Below are 16,231 nucleotides of genomic sequence, written 5' to 3'. Positions count from 1 at the left end.
TCGGCTTCCCAGCAAAGATGGACTGTTCTTCAGTGACCTTCTAGCAGCGTATTCTTATGTAAGAGGTAAGGGTATTTCAAAAGAAAATAGTTGCAGTGCTACAATGACTGCCTCTATGAGACTCTCACTAAAGTGGCTCCCAATCTAGTGAACCTCCATTAGGCCAGAGAGCAGGAGACCTCCACAATCCAGGGCACAACTGATATAATAGCGGTAAGGTCACCTAACAGAAGAGGATCAATGTGGAACGCGCCAGTCTCGGTTTATTAGCAGCAATGCGTTTTGGCTCTATTACGGTAGAGCCTTCCTCACCTTCTTCACCCGCATTGATCCTCCTCTGTTAGATGACCTTGCCATTATTATTTAGATTGGTTACGTCATGGCTCATTGAGGTCTATAGCCGTCTGGCCTGGTCCTGGTCTAATTGAAGTCTTGTCCTACATCCTGGTAGTTATCTACGGGTGTCTCAACAGGATGCTGTATCGACCCATCCATATAAGTCACCTATTAGTGTTGTGCCTACTTGCATAACCTTTAGGTTAGTGCACATCTCAATTGCTTTCTTTGGCTCTTCATATTCTCTATTGGTTGCCAGATGATACTTCCTGGAATGAAGTGCCCCTCTACTTTTTTTTAAACCTGGCACGTTCATGCATTTCATGGGTGACCATAAAGTTAAATGTTCGCCATGTAATGCTACATTTTATGTGTCTGGTCACACACTGCTTTTCCCAACAAAAAGAGTTGATGTCCAGGTGTTAGAGAAGCTTCATAAAGATAAACAATAATGCTAAATTCAGTGGCCAGACCGATTAAAGCTGGCTAAACACATTAGATAAATGTCAGCCGAACCTGCTGATTTTGGTTTGACTAGTTGACCATCCATATGTATGGATACCTCCTGACTCATCTAGAGAGATGCCACATCATTTTCTTTTAGAGGTATCTGGCAGCGGCTTTCTGCCCTTTCTGCCTATTGTGAACATATGCATTCTCGGATGAGGGTGCATGTATATAGTGAGAATCAGTAGAGATAGCTGTTGACCAAATAAACATTTGACCTACAGCTATCTTATGGTATTACCAGCTTCAGAGACTACTTGAGACTCTCCTGACCCAGCCCTTGGACCCAATTTTTTTTTTCCATTGCCTGGTTGTGTCCTATGATATTGACCCTATTTAAAATGTAGTTTGTATGATCATACTGGAAAAAAGACTGTCACAAATAGATAAACCCTATGTAACTTGTTGGAATAGATATTACCTGTAGACCAAATACAGGGAGTGTGGGTGGACAAGCAGGGCTATGTACACTGAGGACAAGCAGGGCTCTGTACACTGAGGACAAGCAGTGCTCTGTACACTGAGGACAAGCAGGGCTCTGTAAACTGAGGGCAAGCAGGGCTTTGAGGACTAAGGACAAGCAGGGCTCTGTACACTGAGGACAAGCGGGGCTCTGTACACTGAAGACAAGCGGGGCTCTGTACACTGAGGACAAGTGGGGCTCTGTACACTGAAGACAAGCAGGGCTCTGTACACTGAGGACAAGCGGGGCTCTGTACACTGAAGACAAGCAGTGCTCTGTACACTGAGGACAAGCAGGGCTCTGTACACTGAGGACAAGCAGGGCTCTGTACACTGAGGACAAGCAGGACTTTGTACACTGAGGACAAGCTGGGCTCTGTACACTGAGGACAAGCAGGGCTCTGTGCACTAAGGACAAGCAGGGCTCTGTACACTGAGGACAAGCGGGGCTCTGTACACTGAGGACAAGCAGGGCTTTGTACACTGAGGACAAGCTGGGCTCTGTACACTGAGGACAAGCAGGGCTCTGTGCACTAAGGACAAGCGGGGCTCTGTACACTGAGGACAAGCGGGGCTCTGTACACTGAAGACAAGCAGGGCTCTGTACACTGAGAACAAGCAGGGCTCTGTACACTGAGGACAAGCAGGGCTCTGTACACTGAGGACAAGCAGGGCTCTGTACACTGAGGGCAAGCGGGGCTCTGTACACTGAGGGCAAGCAGCGCTCTGTACACTGAGGACAAGCAGGGCTCTATACACTGAGGACAAGCAGGGCTCTGTACACTGAGGACAAGCAGGGCTCTGTACACTGAGGACAAGCAGGACTTTGTACACTGAGGACAAGCTGGGCTCTGTACACTGAGGACAAGCAGGGCTCTGTGCACTAAGGACAAGCAGGGCTCTGTACACTGAGGACAAGCGGGGCTCTGTACACTGAGGACAAGCAGGGCTTTGTACACTGAGGACAAGCTGGGCTCTGTACACTGAGGACAAGCAGGGCTCTGTGCACTAAGGACAAGCAGGGCTCTGTACACTGAGGACAAGCGGGGCTCTGTACACTGAAGACAAGCAGGGCTCTATACACTGAGGACAAGCAGGGTTCTGTACACTGAGGACAAGCAGGGCTCTGTACACTGAGGACAAGCAGGGCTCTGTACACTGAGGACAAGCGGGGCTCTGTACACTGAGGGCAAGCAGCGCTCTGTACACTGAGGACAAGCAGGGCTCTATACACTGAGGACAAGCAGGGTTCTGTACACTGAGGACAAGCAGGGCTCTGTACACTGAGGACAAGCAGGGCTCTGTGCAATGAGGCTCTGTTACATGTTCCCAGCTTACAAAGCAGGATGATTGACAAGCCAAGAGCCTGCACAGATCCCTGCTTGTCCCTCCCACACCTCCTGCATTTTGACTCCTCATGGAGACACACAGGCAATAGCTACAGGGACAGCATTTTTTTTAACCCAAAAATATACAATTTTTTCAAATCAATGTATATTACAAATATACATACTGTATAATAGTATAATCTACATTATATCAGAAGTTTTTAAAGGTACACGTGTCCTGGCAGTCTAACATAGTCATAGTCTTTGAACCACTGTACATCCAGAACTCATTTAGGCAATTGATGATTCATGAGACACATTTTCCCTTTTTTAAAGAGAAGTCAAGCGTGACCATTGCATCATCAGCTATCAGGATATTAAACATTGCTTTCAGCCAAGGTTGAGCTGGTCCATCAAAGTACAGATGGTTCTTTGGTGGGCTCAGGTTCATCCACAGAAATAGGCCCAATGGAACAAGGCGCTATTTGGAGATATCATTGGATAAATGACTTTTCTTCTAAGATCTGTTTCTTCTGGAATAATTCTCAAAATCCTATTGGTTAAATCATCTTTTCTGCCCAAGAACCACTGGTGTGAAAGCCAAAATGTCATAAAACTGCTTCTTAAAGCAGGTCTTTGCATTGGACAGAGTTGAAGCTTGGGTTTCCCTCACCTGGGCCAAAGATCCAGTTTGCTATCCTGGCATTGTATCTAAATGTCCCACCAGGTAAAGAACAATGCTACCGCAACAATTTGCCCCGTCAGCACCTGCCAATGCCCATATGATCACATTGAAGCCCTTATGTCACCCCATATATTTCTAATGGAACTTGATGTATCAATATAATATAGATCTAGCTCTAATAAATGTACTCATAACTTTTCCCTGTATCCTTCTCTCCATGTGTCTCCAGATCATCCAGAGAGAGCGGCCTTGTTTTTTGTATGCAGTCTTTGCATCGGACTGTTCATCACACTTTTCGCATTAGTGATCCACATATCCTGGAGAAAGGACTGTCATAAATTCCAAAAAGTGAACGGACAAATTGTGCAAAGAGTAAACTGTGAAGAGACAGACGGAGGCAGCACTGAGGATGAGGAAGGAGAAGACGAGGCTTCAACTAAGTCTCACTTTTCCCACGAGTTCCGTGAGTTATGCAAATCGTCCCGTCCTGTCCATTGCACAGAAGACGCTGCAGACCTCGCGGAACGTATAGAACGCAGAGAACAAATAATTCATGAAATCTGGTTGAACAGTGGATTGGACATCCCCCCTAGTCAATTTACAATCCCATTTTTTTAATGAGTTTCTGTATGAGACGTAGGGGTGGGGGAACTGTTGTACCCCAGAAGCTGTGGGCCTATACTCCTCTGACAGTATACTCTGCCACAGTCATTGGTGAGACACTTTTTACCAAAATCTGGTCATACTCTTCTGTGAAGGGAAATGTATTTTAAATTTTATTAAGAAGGAAAGAGCAGAATTATAATTTTTATCTATGGATACATGTGACTTAAGAGTTTGTTTATATTTTTCTACGGATTTATATTTATCAATGTAAAATTATACAGAGGTATAAGGGGGAAGGAAAGAACTTAATTCTGTAAAGATAGAACACTTTATGTTTTCTTTTTTACTTTTTAACTACATAGGCGGCATCTCCTAATGGGGAATTTTGCCCTGCTAACCATGCTACCCTTAAAGTGGCTCCGTCATGTCTTCTCTCTGAGAGCAGCATCAATACTGAACACAGAGATATATAGATTCTATGAAGATGCATATTCTGTCCGGACTGCCAAGCCTAAGAGTCCTGCCTCCCCCACCTCATTATAGAGAAAGCATTTGAGTCTTAATTTACCCAACCAATGTATAGAGAGAGCCTGTGAGTCCTGCTTCCTCCAACCACGTATAAAGAAAGTCTATGAGCCCTACTCCTTCTACCAACGTATAGAGAATGCCTGTTGGTCCTGAATCCCCAAACTCATAGAGAAAGCCTGTGAGTCCTGAATTCCCAAACTCATAGCGAAAGTCTGAGAGTCCTGATTTTACCTCACACTCATAGAAAAAGCCTGTGAGTCCTGCTTCCTCCAACCAAGTATAGAGAAAGTCTATGAGCCCTACTCCTTCTATCTATGTATAGAGAAAGCATGTGAGTCCTGAATCCCAAAACTCATAGAGAAAGCCTGTGAGTCTGGATTCCACCTCACACTCATAGAAAAAGCCTGTGAGTCCTGATTCCACCTCACACTCATAGAAAAAGACTTTGAGTCCTGCTTCTCAAGCCCACTCATAGAGAAAGCCTGTGAGTCCTGTTTCCTTCACCCATTCATAGAAAAACCCTGTGAGTCCTGCTTCTCAAGCCCTCTTATGGAGAAAGCCTGTGAGTCCTGCTTCTCAAGCCCACTTATGGAGAAAGCCTGTGAGTCCTGCTTCTTGAGCCCACTCATAGAGAAAGCCTGTGAGTCCTGTTTCCTTCACCCACTCATAGAAAATGCTTGTGAGTCCTGCTTCTCGAGCCCTCTTATGGAGAAATCCTGAGAGTCCTGTTTCCTTCACCCACTCATAGAAAAAGCCTGTGAGTCCTGTTACCTCCTCCCACTTCAAAAACAAGACTGTGACTCTGTGAGTTTCCTTCAACTATGCATAAAGAAAGCTTGTGAGTCCTGCTATGAGTGGGCGGGAGAAACAGGACTCTCAGGCTTGCTCTATTTCTCTATAGGTGGGTGGGAAAAGCAGGACTCACAGGCTTTCTCTATGAGTGGGCAGGAGAAACAGGACTCACAGGCTTTCTCTATGAGCAGTGAGGAGGAGCAGGACTCACAGGCTGGCAGTATTTATATAACTTTTTATATAAAAATACTGAATCAAATTAGAGAAAATAATGTATCCATGAGTTTAGCATCTCCTCCTCCATCATATACAGAATTTTCTTGATCCCCAATACAATTAAACTGCTTTTTTTTTCTTCTAAATTTGCCATAAAAAATAAAAATGTATGAGGGTATTCAGGGCACTCACTTTATACTGTAAGTCATCCCACAATCTGGTATAATGAACTCCGGCATACTTACCATGTTAATTCCATATCTCAAGATTTTTACACATTGAGTTTCAAACAGAAAAATGCAGATTTAATTGCGGATTTGATGCAGATTCAGTCATTTATTGTTCACAGGGAAGAATCTGCACAGAATCTGTATCGAGCTTTGACAGTCTTGAAGCGAATTTCAAATCCCCATGGGAAAAATTTGTGTAGAAAAAAAATGTGTGCGCATGGTTGAGGATTTTCCATTGAAATCATTTTTACTCAGATTTTCCATGAACCTTAAAGGGCTACAAACTGTTCCGAACGCTGGAGACGGTGCCGGGAGCTCGTGACGTCATAGCCCCGCCCCCTCATGACATCACACCCCGCCCCCTCAATGCAAGTCTATGGGAGGGGGCATGACAGACGTAATGCCCCCTCCCATAGACTTGCATTGAGGGGGTGGAGCTTGAGATCATGAGGGGGTGGGTCTATGGCGTCACGAGCTCCCGGCTCCTGCGTTCGGAACAGTTTGTTCCAAACGCTGAGAAGCGGAGTACCCCTTTAATACGAAATCCATGTCTGAGTTTTTGTGAAATCCAACTAAAATAGTCAGTGTGTCCAAGGTTACGCGCCATTCTATGTAGGAATGACCCTTTTAATGGAAATCTGCTGTTTGTTTTTGGGACTGTCGAAAAGAATTTTGCAGCTACACAGGGAATATGTTAATGTGTACATTTTCTGCTGTACAACCATATCCCCTGTTCAGGTATGGATAACCAAAATATGGACGTAATAAGGGAATAGTAGTATACTGTAGACCAGTGTTTCTCGGGGTGGTCCTCAAATACCCCCACAGGTCATGTATTCAGGATTTTCTTAGTCTTTCACAGGTGATATAGTTATAGTCAGTGATTCAGGCATCACTACAGTTATATCACCGGTGAAAGACCAAGGACATCCTGAAAACATGACCTGTCGGGGGTACTTGAGGACCGCGCTTGAGAAACACTGATGTAGACAGTGGGGATAAAACATGTTAAAGGGGTTTTCCATTGATTTTTTTTTTTTTATCTTCTATCCACTAGTGCTGGACATGCAAATTAATACATTGCGCACCGTCTACAGTATATGCGCTGTTACTGAGAGCCAGGATCCATTTCGGATTTCTCAGGGGCTCCAAGTGGTCGGGTATTTTTCCCTGTAATCAGATACTTATCTCCCATTATGTAGGGGATAATATAATTTGAATTGGAAAACCCATTTAATATGAACAATAATAACAGAATTATCCTGAAGGGAGGGTTTGGGCTGCTACCTACAGCACCAAAGTTACCAAAATTACAGACTTGGGTGGATACATTTGGATCTCCATAGACCTATTTATCACTTTTTTTTTCATATTCTCCGTATCATGTCTTCTGCACATACAAATGTTTTGTGCCAAAAACTGGTACGCTTTTTTAAAAAGCTTGGCACACTTTATATTTGTTTTTCCCCCACACCGATTTTTCTTGACACCTTTTTTTAAAAAAAAGAGCACGGAAGTCATTATAGTCAATGGGAGTTGTGCAAATTGCTTTGGCTGCTTCTAGCTTTTCTGACCACCTCTTGCAGCCACTAGCAGGCCGCAGGTGACCCCAAAAGTAAAAACAGTGAGGTTGTCCAGAATTGGAAAAGAGAGTCTTCTTTGTTTCTAAAAAAGAATACCAGTCTTGCCCATGGGCTATGTTTATTATTGTAGCTCCTCCTTCATGTGAATACCGCAGTACCAGATGCAGCCCATAGTAAAGGGTTTCCCAGCCAATGTGCCTCCAGCCATTGCAAAACTACAACTACCAGCATGCCCAGACAACCTTTGACTCTCCTGGCATGTTGGTTGTTGTAGATTTAGAACAGCTGGATGCACTATTTCTGTAAAAGACTCAAACTCCTTTTTGAAAATGGTACCAGTGTGAAACAGAAATTAAGTGGGTGACTTTGTCACTATTTACTTGAATGGGGCTGAGCTGCAGTACCAGATCCAGCCCACAATAGACAGGTGGCACTAAACAGCTATGACTATTGCCACTACATTAAAGCCCAATGATTCAAACCATTCATATATATTATTTTACAGTATTACTTTGTAAGCTAAGCTATAGAAGAATATGTGACTACTGTATAACATGTACTGTATAATATATAAATGGAATATATATGCCAGATATGACAAAAGTTCATTTGACTACCGTATATGTGACTCTATGACAGCCATAGGGCCACCAGAAATGCTTTTTAGACCTGTAGCTAATGTCATCATTTCTTACTAACTTACCTTGCAGTCTCCACTTCAGAAATTAAACTTGAAGCGTCTTGGTTCCCATGCAAAATCTCTACATCTTTAGTTTTTAATACTGGTGTGGCCATTGGGCACTAGTTTCTGGAGTCCAACTGCAGTCACTGCATCCCCTAAAGTTAGGCCCTTGTTCCTGTAGATGCTCTAAGGCCTCGCTCACACAGCGGACTTTGGCAAAAAAAATTCCGCTTGGATATCCCTTTGCAGAAAAGTCCCATTGTTTTCAATGGGACTCTGCTGCACTGTGTACATGGCGGAATTTCCCCAGCAGAAATTCCAATTTCAGCCTCTGCAGAAAAAATTGACATGGAAATTCTTTCTGCTTGGAAGTGCATTAACGTCAATGGAGACGTGGTCCCAACCCCGGCACACACTGTTTGGGAAATGTCTGGCTGGAAATTTTCAGGGTGGATGGAATGTGAACATACCCTAATAATGAATTTAAGGTGGACATTTCCTTTAAAGAGGTTGTGCCCCTTAAAGTTTACTTTAGCATTGTATAGTCACCTCCATTTGGCCTCAATCTGGGGTGAACAACTGTGTATAAGTGCAATAATTCAATCGCCCTGTAACACAAATGCTCTGAGATTTCTAAGTGGCCTATAATGATGGAATTTGTGGAAGATTCCAATTTACTAAGCTCTGTGTGTGTTGTGTTTTACGTGTTTTTTTTTAAAATATATATAATAAGTACAAAAGGGAAATCAGTCGTATTTCAAAGAGAATGTAAGTGATCTTAAGGGACACTATCACCAATTTAACTAAACACATTGCTTTTTCCATTACCTATAGAAAAAACTTTTTAAAGGGAACCTGTCCCATTGAAAATGTCCAATATGCAGGCATCGTGGTATAGAACAGAAGGGGCTGAGCAGATTCATATATAGTTTAGAACAAGATTACCGTAAATAGGACAAGTCATTTATTCATGTTATCCTTTGCTCATTAGGAGTCCTGTGGGCGGTCCTTTTTTTATTCACTCTCATACAGTCACTGATTGGGACCACCCACTGGACTCCTAAAGTAGAATAACCAGAGGTTTAGATTAATAAATGATCAATTGTACTCAATCTTTTTCAGCAAAAACATGGTGCCCGCAGATTGGGCGGTGTTTTCAACATGACAGGTTCCCTATAATACAGCATCAGCAGGAATTCATAGGTTCCAAATTCTAACATATTATCCAGCAGTCATACACAATTTCCTAAGGCCTTGTTTACATGGCAGAATTTCTGATCGGAAATTCTGTTGCAGCGAAGACCCCCATGTTTTCAATGCAGTTTGCCTGCAGCGCTCATGTGGCATAAATTCCGATTCCTGCCTTCTTTCTGCAGAAAACACTTGGAAATGCATTGGCGTCTATGAAGATGGTGCATTTCCAATCGGTCCTAGCTCTGGAATGTTCTGCCAGCGCCTGCTGTCTGCGGAATGTCCACCCGGAAAATTATGTGAACATACTGTAACCTTAGAGGTTCTCTCTGGTTAGTCCTCAGCCTCTGGACTTGTAAATTCCATGTTATATTGAAAGGGGTTATCCGTCTTTAAAAAAAATAGAAAAATCCCCCAATTCAGAAAAATACCGTAAACTGTTACTTACCTCCCCTGATACAGCGTACAGCTCCACTTCACCGCCGCAGCCAATCAGTGGCTTCGGTGCTCAAGCTGCGCAGTCCTGCCATCCTTCGTAGCTCCTCCCATTACTGAGCGATGATACCAGAAGCACAGAGCATGAACGCCCAGGAAGCTGATTGGCTGTGGCGGTCACATGACCTCTGCCTCAAAAGTAAGACCGCAGCGCCAACCGGAGGCTGAGTGGTGAAATACTGCGGGAACAAAGGGGGGGAAGAGAGGGTGTAAGAAAAAAATAGTTATTTTAATGTATTTAGTGCCTTTAAAAACTTTTTTTTTTAAAGATGGATAAACCCTTTCTGTGCCATAAACATTTTTTTTAAATAAATTTCTCAAATGCTGGAATAAAACAATTGCACTGTATTAATTTTAGCTTGTTTTACAGCTGCCTAACACTAAGTCCATATTTTCACTGTATTGCCATATTGTCCAAGGTCTTAGTTCTGATACCATATACATTTTTTCTTTACATTTTTATTTTATTTTTATAACATCGATTTGTTTGCATTTTACTGTGACGACTGATCTCTGGAAATAGTGTAAAGCTGGTTATATACATTGCAGGGTGTCTGAAGCCACTAGGTCAGTGGTCGAGCAAATTGTGGACCTTCCAGGTATTGAATACCTACAACTTCCATATTACTATTGCTTTTCTTGCACACTGCCCGTGACATGCATGCTGCTGCGCACGGCACAGTCTGCAGCCTCTCCTGTGCCTTATATCTGTATCTCTCCAGCATCCTGCTCACTATTAGGAGTGATTTATATCCGTATAGGTTCTGGCCAAAATGAAGAATTTTCAACTTATTTGATATCTTCATATACACAAGTCAATTTCTGGCCACATGCAGTGACCAGATACCTAAAGATTTTAAAGAGTAACTCTCATTAAAATTAATTTTTGCTATTGCACTCCTTATGATAAAAAAAAATAAAGATTTCTAACATACTTTGTTTTAAAAAAAATGACGTTTTCTATGTTTTATTTGTGCTTAAAAAAGCTCTAGAGCACATTTTCCCCCGTCTTATACACAGACTTAGGACCGAGGTCCAAACACAGAAAGTGCAGCCTGGAGTGCTGAGGGGGGGGGGGTGTCCAGCCTCATCCAATCATAGCTCCTCTCACACAACTGACATATGCTGTTGGTTGGACACACCCCCCTCAGCACTCCAGGCTGCACTTCCTGTGTTTGGGCCTCGGTCCTAAGTCTGTGTATAAGATGGGGGAAAATGTGCTCTAGAGCTTTTTTAAGCACAAAGAAAACATAGAAAACTTCTTTTTTTTTAAACAAAGTATATTAGAAATATTTTTTATTTACCATAAGGAGTGCAATAGCAAAAAAATTTTTAATGAGAGTGCCCATTTAAGTTTTTATTCTAAAGATATGCTACAAAGCATAAACCAAGGGAAGGTGAAACTTTTGACGACATTTTGAAAGTGCAAGTGAAAGTGTCCCTTTAGGATACAGTGATGTCGGTGCATTGCTGGACATTGCTACTAGAGATGAGCAAATTTACAGTAAATTCGATTCGTCACGAACTTCTCGACTCGGCAGTTGATGACTTATCCTGCATAAATTAGTTCAGCTTTCCGATGCTCCGGTGGGCTGGAAAAGGTGGATACAGTCCTAGGAAAGAGTCTCCTAGGACTGTATCCACCTTTTCCAGCTCACGGGAGCACCTGAAAGCTGAACTAATTTATGCAGGAAAAGCCATCAACTGCCGAGTCGAGAAGTTCGTGACGAATCGAATTTACTGTAAATTCGCTCATCTCTAATTGCTACACTACTACACAGCTTCTTCTTCATAGGCCGAGTTCACACTTGAAAAGCTCCAGTCCCCATAGACGGCAATGTCTGCACAGCAGAAATCCGCTTGAATATTGAACAAGGTCAATGTTCTGGTGGAATCCTGCACCAGAATTTCCGAGCAGAATTTCTTAACGGAATTTTCTCTGAAATTCCGTAGTGTGAACCAGGCCTTACAGTATTCCTGTTAGTCTGCCATAGGCTGGTTTTGTTCTGTTTTGTACATCCACCGGACCAACTAATGAAATAATCCTGAATAACAAGGAAGAAATAAACACTGTGTAAAAATAATATATATTAGAGTATATGTATCGAGCAGAATAAAATGCTGTGCTAAAATAAACGAAATATTCACATAAAAGTCACGTGTGTTTGAATTTTAGCTCATTTCTCCATACATCTAGATAACCGCTAGAACTCTGTTATCTTGGTTGGTTTCCTCCATGAACGGTTTGCTTAACCCCTTAAGGACCAGGCCATTTTATACCTTAAGGACCGGAGCGTTTTTTGCAATTCTGACCACTGTCACTTTAAACATTAATAACTCTGGAATACTTTTAGTTATCATTCTGATTCCGAGATTATTTTTTCGTGACATATTCTACTTTAACTTAGTGGTAAAATTTTATGGTAACTTGCATCCTTTCTTGGTGAAAAATCCCAAAATTTTATGAAAAAAATGAAAATTTTGCATTTTTCTAACTTTGAAGCTCTCTGCTTGTAAGGAAAATGGATATTCAAAATATATTTTTTTGGGGTTCACATATACAATATGTCTACTTTATGTTTGCATCATAAAATTTATGAGTTTTTACTTTTGGAAGACACCATAGGGCTTCAAAGTTCAGTAGCAATTTTGAAATTTTTCACAAAATTTTCAAACTCACTATTTTTCAGGGACCAGTTCAGTTTTGAAGTGGATTTGAAGGGTCTTCATATTAGAAATACCCCATAAAAGACCCCATTATAAAAACTACACCCCCTAAAGTATTCAAAAAACATTCAGTAAGTGTATTAACCCTTTAGGTGTTTCACAGGAATAGCAGCAAAGTGAAGGAGAAAATTCAAAATCTTCATTTTTTACACTCGCATGTTCTTGTAGACCCAATTTTTGAATTTTTGCAAGGGATAAAAAGGAAAAAAATTTTTACTTGTATTTGAAACCCAATTTCTCTCGAGTAAGCACATACCTCATATGTCTATGTTAATTGTTCGGCGGGCGCAGTAGAGGGCTCAGAAGGGAAGGAGCGACAAATGGTTTTTGGGGGGCATGCCGCATTTAGGAAGCCCCTATGGTGCCAGGACAGCAAAAAAAAAAACACATGGCATACCATTTTGGAAACTAGACCCCTCAGGGAACGTAACAAGGGGTAAAGTGAACCTTAATACCCTACAGGTGATTCACGACTTTTGCATATGTAAAAAAAATATATATTTTTTTTACCTAAAATGCTTGGTTTCCCAAAAATTTTACATTTTTAAAAAGGGTAATAGCAGAAAATACCCCCCCAAAATTTGAAGCCCAATTTCTCCCGATACAGAAAACACCTCGCATGGGGGTGAAAAGTGCTCTGCTGGCGCACTACAGGTCTCAGAAGAGAAGGAGTCACATTTGGCTTTTTGAAAGCAAATTTTGCTCTGGGGGCATGCCGCATTTAGGAAGCCCCTATGGTGCCAGAACAGCAAAAAAAAAACACATGGCATACCATTTTGGAAACTAGACCCCTCGGGGAACGTAACAAGGGGTAATGTGAACCTTAATACCCTACAGGTGTTTCACGACTTTTGCATATGTAAAAAAATATATATATTTTTTTTACCTAAAATGCTTGGTTTCCCAAAATTTTTACAATTTTAAAAAGGGTAATAGCAGAAAATACCCCCCAAATTTTGAAGCCCAATGTCTCCCGATTCAGAAAACACCCCATATGGGTGTGAAAAGTGCTCTGCTGGCGCACTACAGGTCTCAGAAGAGAAGGAGTCACATTTGGCTTTTTGAAAGCGAATTTTGCTCTGGGGGCATGCCGCATTTAGGAAGCCCCTATGGTGCCAGGACAGCAAAAAAAAAACACATGGCATACCATTTTGGAAACTAGACCCCTCGGGGAACGTAACAAGGGGTAATGTGAACCTTAATACCCTACAGGTGTTTCACGACTTTTGCATATGTAAAAAAATATATATATTTTTTACCTAAAATGCTTGGTTTCCCAAAATGTTTACAATTTTAAAAAGGGTAATAACAGAAAATACCCCCCAAAATTTGAAGCCCAATTTCTCCCGATTCAGAAAACACCCCATATGGGTGTGAAAAGTGCTCTGCTGGCGCACTACAGGTCTCAGAAGAGAAGGAGTCACATTTGGCTTTTTGAAAGCGAATTTTGCTCTGGGGGCATGCCGCATTTAGGAAGCCCCTATGGTGCCAGGACAGCAAAAAAAAAACACATGGCATACTATTTTGGAAACTAGACCCCTCGGGGAACGTAACAAGGGGTAATTTGAACCTTAATACCCTACAGGTGTTTCACGACTTTTGCATATGTAAAAAAATATATATTTTTTTTACCTAAAATGCTTGTTTTCCCAAAAATTTTACATTTTTTAAAAGGGTAATAGCAGAAAATACCCCCCAAAATTTGAAGCCCAATTTCTCCCGAGTACGGCGATACCCCATATGTGGCCCTAAACTGTTGCCTTGAAATACGACTTATTTGTTGAATAATCCTTAATAACTTTATTTGTTGAATGACTTAATCCTTCCTTGCCTTGAAATGTTGCCTTAAAATTTCATTTTTATTGGGGAGGGGGGTTGTATAGGGGTATGTGTATATGTAGTGTTTTTTACTTTTTATTTTATTTTGTGTTAGTGTAGTGTAGTGTTTTTAGGGTACAGTCGCACGGGCGGGGGGTTCACAGTAGTTTCTCGCTGGCAGTTTGAGCTACGGCAGAAAATTTGACGCAGCTCAAACTTGCAGCCGGATACTTACTGTAATCCTCCGCCCATGTGAGTCTACCCTGTACGTTCACATTGGGGGGGGGGAACATCCAGCTGTTGCAAAACTACAACTCCCAGCATGTACGGTCTATCAGTGCATGCTGGGAGTTGTAGTTTTGCAACCGCTGGAGGCTCCGTTTTGGAAACAGTGGCGTACCAGACGTTTTTCATTTTTATTGGGGAGGGGAGGGGGGCTGTGTAGGGGTATGTGTATATGTAGTGTTTTTTACTTTTTATTTTATTGTGTGTTAGTGTAGTGTAGTGTTTTTAGGGTACAGTCACACGGGCGGGGGGTTCACAGTAGTTTCTCGCTGGCAGTTTGAGCTGCGGCAGAAATTTTGCCGTACCTCAAACTTGCAGCCGGATACTAACTGTAATCCTCCGCCCATGTGAGTGTACCCTGTACGTTCACATTGGGGGGGGAACATCCAGCTGTTGCAAAACTACAACTCCCAGCATGTACGGTCTATCAGTGCATGCTGGGAGTTGTAGTTCTGCAACAGCTGGAGGCACACTGGTTGTGAAACACCGAGTTTGGTAACAAACTCAGTGTTTTGCAACCAGTGTGCCTTCAGCTGTTGCAAAAGCTACAACCCCCAGCATGTACGGACAGCGGAAGGGCATGCTGGGTGTTGTAGTTATGCAACAGCTGGAGGCACACTACTTTGGCTGGGGATGCTGGGGATTGTAGTTATGCAACAGCTGGAGACACACTGGTTTACTACTTAACTCAGTGTGCCTTCAGCTGTTGCAAAACTACAACTCTCAGCAGTCACCGACAGCCAACGGGCATGCTGGGAGTTGTAGTTATGCAACCACCAGATGCACCACTACAACTCCCAGCATGCACTTTAGCTGATTGTGCAAGCTGGGAGTTGTAGTTACACAACAGCTGAAGGTACACTTTTCCATAGAAAGAATGTGCCTCCAGCTGTTGCAAAACTACAAGTCCCAGCATGCCCATAAGGGCATGCTGGGAGTTGTGGTGGTCTGCCTCCTGCTGTTGCATAACTACAGCTCCCAGCATGCCCTTTTTGCATGCTGGGAGCTGTTGCTAAGCAACAGCAGGAGGCTGTCACTCACCTCCAACGATCCTCGCCGCACAGGTCAGTCCCTCGTCGTCTCCGCCGCCGCCGCTGCTCCTGGGGCCCCGATCCCAACAGGGGCGCCGGGGATCGGGGTCCCCAGCACCCGGGGTGCACGTCCCGCACCCGCTCGCGGAGCGGGTTGCGGGAGTGACACCCGCAGCAGGCGCCCTGATTGGTCGGCCGGTAATCCGGCCGACGAATCAGGGCGATCGTGAGGTGGCACCAGTGCCACCTCACCCCTGCTGGCTCTGGCTGATCGGGGCCGTCTCTGACGGCCCCGATCAGCCAATAATTCTGGGTCACTGGAGACCCGATTGACCCGGAATCCGCCGCAGATCGCTGGACTGAATTGTCCAGCGATCTGCGGCCATCGCCGACATGGGGGGTCATAATGACCCCCCTGGGCGATATGCCCCGATGCCTGCTGAACGATTTCAGATGGTTGCGGGGGGCCGGTAAAACACATGACGTTCTCATACGTCATGTGTCCTTAAGGACTCGGAAATGGAGACGTATGAGAACGTCATGTGTCCTTAAGGGGTTAAGGTCCTTACAAAAACATTTCTATTGGTTTTGGCAAACCAGTCATAGAACAAAAAAAATAATGCATAGATATGTTACTCACTAGGTCATGACGATGCTTTACATGTCTTTTTATATGTGTCTAGCTTCTGTATTGTGCTCACAAATACCTCTGTTCTGCTGCTCACTCTT

The 16,231-nt window shown here is 43.1% G+C and overlaps 1 protein-coding gene across 5 annotated transcripts in view; it reads left to right on the top strand.

Annotated features, from left to right (window-relative positions):
* Positions 1–6,034, top strand: part of EVA1C (eva-1 homolog C) — an 89,417-nt gene extending 83,383 nt beyond the window's left edge. For all 5 annotated transcript variants that reach the window (XM_056559492.1, XM_056559491.1, XM_056559490.1 and 2 more), the window contains 2 exons: positions 1–65; positions 3,548–6,034. The exon at positions 1–65 is cut by the window's left edge and continues 25 nt beyond it. In XM_056559492.1, coding sequence (XP_056415467.1) covers positions 1–65; positions 3,548–3,936 — 454 coding nt within the window. In that variant the 3' untranslated portion in view covers positions 3,937–6,034. The remainder of the gene's footprint in view (positions 66–3,547) is intronic.
* Positions 6,035–16,231: the final 10,197 nt, after the last annotated feature.

Source organism: Hyla sarda, chromosome 2 (genome assembly GCF_029499605.1).
Source record: "Hyla sarda isolate aHylSar1 chromosome 2, aHylSar1.hap1, whole genome shotgun sequence".
NCBI classification, from domain to species: Eukaryota; Metazoa; Chordata; class Amphibia; order Anura; family Hylidae; genus Hyla; species Hyla sarda.
This window is presented reverse-complemented; position numbering and strand designations above follow the sequence as displayed.